We start from the raw sequence: 4,111 nt of genomic DNA, 5'->3' as shown, positions 1-4,111 counted from the left end.
CTTAACTATCAGTATTTTCATTTAACAAAAAAGTTGTTTCTTCTAATCCTAATGCTTCCAAGGAATACAGTTCCGGATTCAGCCTTTTACCCAGGTCAGTGCTCTAAGAATCAAACATTTTCTCATTGCCAGCTGGTGCAATTTCTGTGATTTCTTCATAAAAGTCAACATAAGTGCACTGCAGTTAAGTAAGCTTTTTTTTTCTAGACTTGAATTGCTCAACATAAAGGCATCATAAAATGTTTGCTCTCAGATACCACATAAACCACTCACAGAGCTCTTCTGGAAACTTGGAGCTGTTTGGAAACCAGGCATTCCACAATGGTAAGTTAAAGGTTTCGGCTTTCTTAAAAATGAGGAGGTAGCTAGATATTTAATTTAAGATATTTAATTTAAAACTGCAAAAGAAGGTTATTTAAGAGAAACCCCTAGTTACACATTTTTAAATGAGGATATATCTTATAAAAATGCAAGATGCAAGGGAAAGAAGATACTTTTATTAAGATTACTATCAATTTTGTTCCTTGATGTGTAACTCTTTGCAATAAACTGAATGTGTATTTCTTGGTCTTTTGTTTGCTGTTATCCTTTTCTCAGAAATGTTTGTGAAAATATTCAGAATTTTTCAAACATTTAGGACTATGATTTTAAAACTTTTATTTGAAATACAATTTGAAATATAGTCCCTGTGCAATGAAAAGTGTAATACACATTTTGTCTGCATTTCTCTTTGGATCTAAGCTATGTCCTGTTTCAGCTCTTCAGGCCTCCAAATGTGTTTGCAGAACCTAAATCAACAGTTAGGTAATGCTAATTAGATAGACAAGGCCCTATGGCCCAGTTTTCCTCTAATTTATGCTTACATAATCCCCAAAGGTAGAGACATTAATTACTACCTTTGATGAGAATCTCAGGAATGGCATTAGTTTCACAGAAATTTAAGGAGTTTCTGTCTAGATTCTATCTAGATTTATAAATACAGGGAGAAAGTAACATCTACTTCTTTCCCTGCCTAAGCTTTCCTGGGGGGTTGTCTATACCCAAACAAGATCATCCTCAGTGCAATCACACAGCACCTGCAGGATGGGCAAGGGATCAGACCCAGCCAGCACGGGTTTAGGAAGGGCAGGTCCTGTCTGACCAACCTGGTCTCCTTTTATGATCGGGTGACCCCCCTGGTGGATGAGGGGAAGGCTGTGGATGTGGTCTACCTGGACTTCAGCAAAGCCTTCGACACCATCTCCCACAGCATTCTCCTGAAAAAGCTGTCAGCCCACAGCTTGGACAGCAGCACCCTGTGCTGGGTTAGGAACTGGCTGGAGGGCCGGGCCCAGAGGGTGGTGGTGAACGGGGCTGCATCCAGTTGGTGACCAGTCATTAGTGGTGTCCCCCAGGGATCAGTGTTGGGACCAGTTCTGTTTAATATCTTTATTGATGATTTAGATGAAGGGATTGAGTCCATCATCAGCAAATTTGCACATGACACTAAGCTGGGGGGGAGTGTGGATCAGCTGGAAGGCAGGAGGGCTCTGCAGAGGGACCTGGACAGACTGGAGAGTTGGGCTGATTCCAACGGGATGAGGTTCAACACGGCCAAGTGCCGGGTCCTGCACTTTGCCCACAACAACCCCATGGGGAGCTCCAGGCTGGGCACAGAGTGGCTGAGAGCAGCCAGGCAGAAAGGGACCTGGGAGTCTGGATTGACAGGAAGCTGAACATGAGCCAGCAGTGTGCCCAGGTGGCCAAGAAGGCCAATGGCATCCTGGCCTGTATTTCTAACTTTTTCTTCAGGTTTGGTGACTTAGCTTTTGAGAACAAAGATAATCAAGTGGAATTAAATTCATACCATGGATTCTGTGTCTCTTTTACAGAAGAGCTTTCTGGCTTTCCTTGTTGCACTGGGCATCATAGTGACACTGAGTGATGCACACTGCTTTTCTAAACTGAACAAGCCAGGGATGAATGTTGAAGGTAAGAATTGGGAAGGCTCTCTCACTTACTTTTCTGGGCCAGGTCAGCTCTATGTGGAGCTGTAAGGAAGGGCTCAAAATACAAGGGAGGATGGAGATGTCAGAGAGACACAGATAGGAGAGTTCTAGCACCAAGTTGCCAAAAGCAAAGTTTTCCCCTGGACTATGTATGGTTGCAACTATTGGTGATAGGTAGCTATTGCTATTCTAGCACATGAAGCAGGAGTTGAGAGTAGTTCATACTGAAGTTTGAGTGGGTGTTTGGTTGCTCCTAGGTCGGTGACACTGAAACTGTCTCTAGCAAATGAAAATAGAAACTAGTTCAGGTAGTCTCAAAAGAGTCCAGGTACTAACCTGGAAAACACAATTACTTCTACTTTCCTATTGTAAGAAAAACATTTTCAGAAAACTTGAAATAATTTTTAAACTTCCAGCTTTTATGTGGAGGCTTAAAGAACATGGTTTTCTTGCTGCTGTCTTATGCAGGCTGTATCCTGGATGGAAAGCTGTATCCCTTTGGAGAGACCACAAGGACAGAAAATTGCTACAGGTGCAGCTGTAGCTCACATGCAATGAGTTGCTGCTCCCTGTAAGTCTGAACTTCCTAGCAGCATCCTTACCCATAGGAAAACCACAGCTTTCCATTTGCTGGGGATAACTGAGTTTCTGAGAGCACAAGTGGCCCTTACTCACCCATGTCACAGAGCTAGGGCAAGCCACACGTAGCTCTTGACCATTTGGATCCTTGGCTGTGCTTACCTTAAATCTCTTTCTGATGACTGGGAGTGGACACAAACCCTTCCAGACACATCCAATTTGTGCTTGACTAATTTTTGAACTTGTGAACCTCTCTTACCCTGAAGTTAAGTTTATTCTTAGCAGGGAAAGTGAGGGTAAGAAGGTTTTATTTCCACAGTGACCTAAGTGAAGGTCCTCTAAAGGGCTTATGATGACCTGAATTCCTTTCTGGAGTTGTTTTTCTCCAGTGAATGTACTGACCCTAGTGACCCAAGGCTCTGCTCTGAAGTACCCATCTCCAACATCCTCCTTTCCTCTTATCCTATCTTCTCAAAGGGCCAAAATGTCTTCAATATGAATGTCACCTTCACTCAGGTGACAATTTATCAGATAAGAGGTACCACATTCTAGACAAACTGACAGTAATGAAAAACTAATGGAAAAGAGATAAAATATACCAAGACCACGCATAGGTCACACTGGAGAGTGCTCTGCTATAAATCCCTATGCTACTGGTGATCACATTGGCACATCAGTGCTGTGCAGTGCAGCAAGGCATCATTTGAGGCACAGGAAGCTGTACAATGGATGGCACTGAAGTTAGCCAAGGCTGGGATTAGCCATAATTACAGAGATATTTCACTCAGAATTAGTTCAAGCAATAATCACTGAACCACTGAAGAAGAAATGTTATTGCTCAATCTAACACTTGCTTTCTCTGCCAATGACAGCTTTCATACTCCTGTTGGTTATGATAAAGAGAACTGTAAAGTCATTTTCAACAAGACCAGCTGTGACTATGATGTGGTGCAGAAGAGTGACCCCTCGAAGGAGTGTTTTGTCCATTCACGTATAGGCTAACAACCCACCTGCTCCAGACCTCTCTGCACTGTAGAATTCCACCTTCCTACAGGTGCTTTGCCATCACAGAGATGCTCAAAGACATGGGAAATCTTATAAGAGAGAGTAATTCAGCAGTTCACCTCTAATCTCCTAGTTGTTCTAATTCAGAATACAAGATGCATAATCAAATGTGTCTTAATTCTGTCACTACTTGCATTGGTATCACAAGACAATAAATCCAGATAAAACATGCATAAATGCTTCATAATGGTCGTTCTTTATATGTAATAACATGGGACAATATCACCTTCTTTGGAAAGGAAAGTATTCACCTCACTACCCCAACATGCCATATACCAGTACCCTGGCACAAGCCTCACAGATTATTTTTTAACTCAAATCACTGAGAAGTGCACACACCAAGACCAACATCCAGTTTGTTGTAGTCTAGAACCATGCCATGTGATACTGGAGTTATTTCAGCATTCTAGGTTTTCCCTTGGGGCAGTTTTACAAACTGAGGTTACATTTTTCTTCTAAATTTAATGGAAGTCAGTTTA

The 4,111-nt window shown here is 42.1% G+C and overlaps 1 protein-coding gene across 1 annotated transcript; it reads left to right on the top strand.

Annotated features, from left to right (window-relative positions):
* Positions 1-207: 207 nt before the first annotated feature.
* Positions 208-3,809, top strand: LOC139798335 (beta-microseminoprotein-like). Its single transcript, XM_071748810.1, has 4 exons — positions 208-324; positions 1,872-1,971; positions 2,457-2,559; positions 3,440-3,809. Exons 1-4 carry the CDS (start codon positions 322-324, stop codon positions 3,567-3,569), a joined length of 336 nt encoding a protein of 111 aa, XP_071604911.1. The 5' UTR covers positions 208-321; the 3' UTR covers positions 3,570-3,809.
* The last annotated feature ends 302 nt before the right edge of the window (positions 3,810-4,111 follow it).

The sequence above is a fragment of the Heliangelus exortis genome, chromosome 7 (assembly GCF_036169615.1).
Source record: "Heliangelus exortis chromosome 7, bHelExo1.hap1, whole genome shotgun sequence".
In the NCBI taxonomy this organism is placed as follows: Eukaryota; Metazoa; Chordata; class Aves; order Apodiformes; family Trochilidae; genus Heliangelus; species Heliangelus exortis.
Note: the sequence above shows the minus strand (reverse complement) of the source record. Positions and strands in the feature narration are given on the sequence as shown.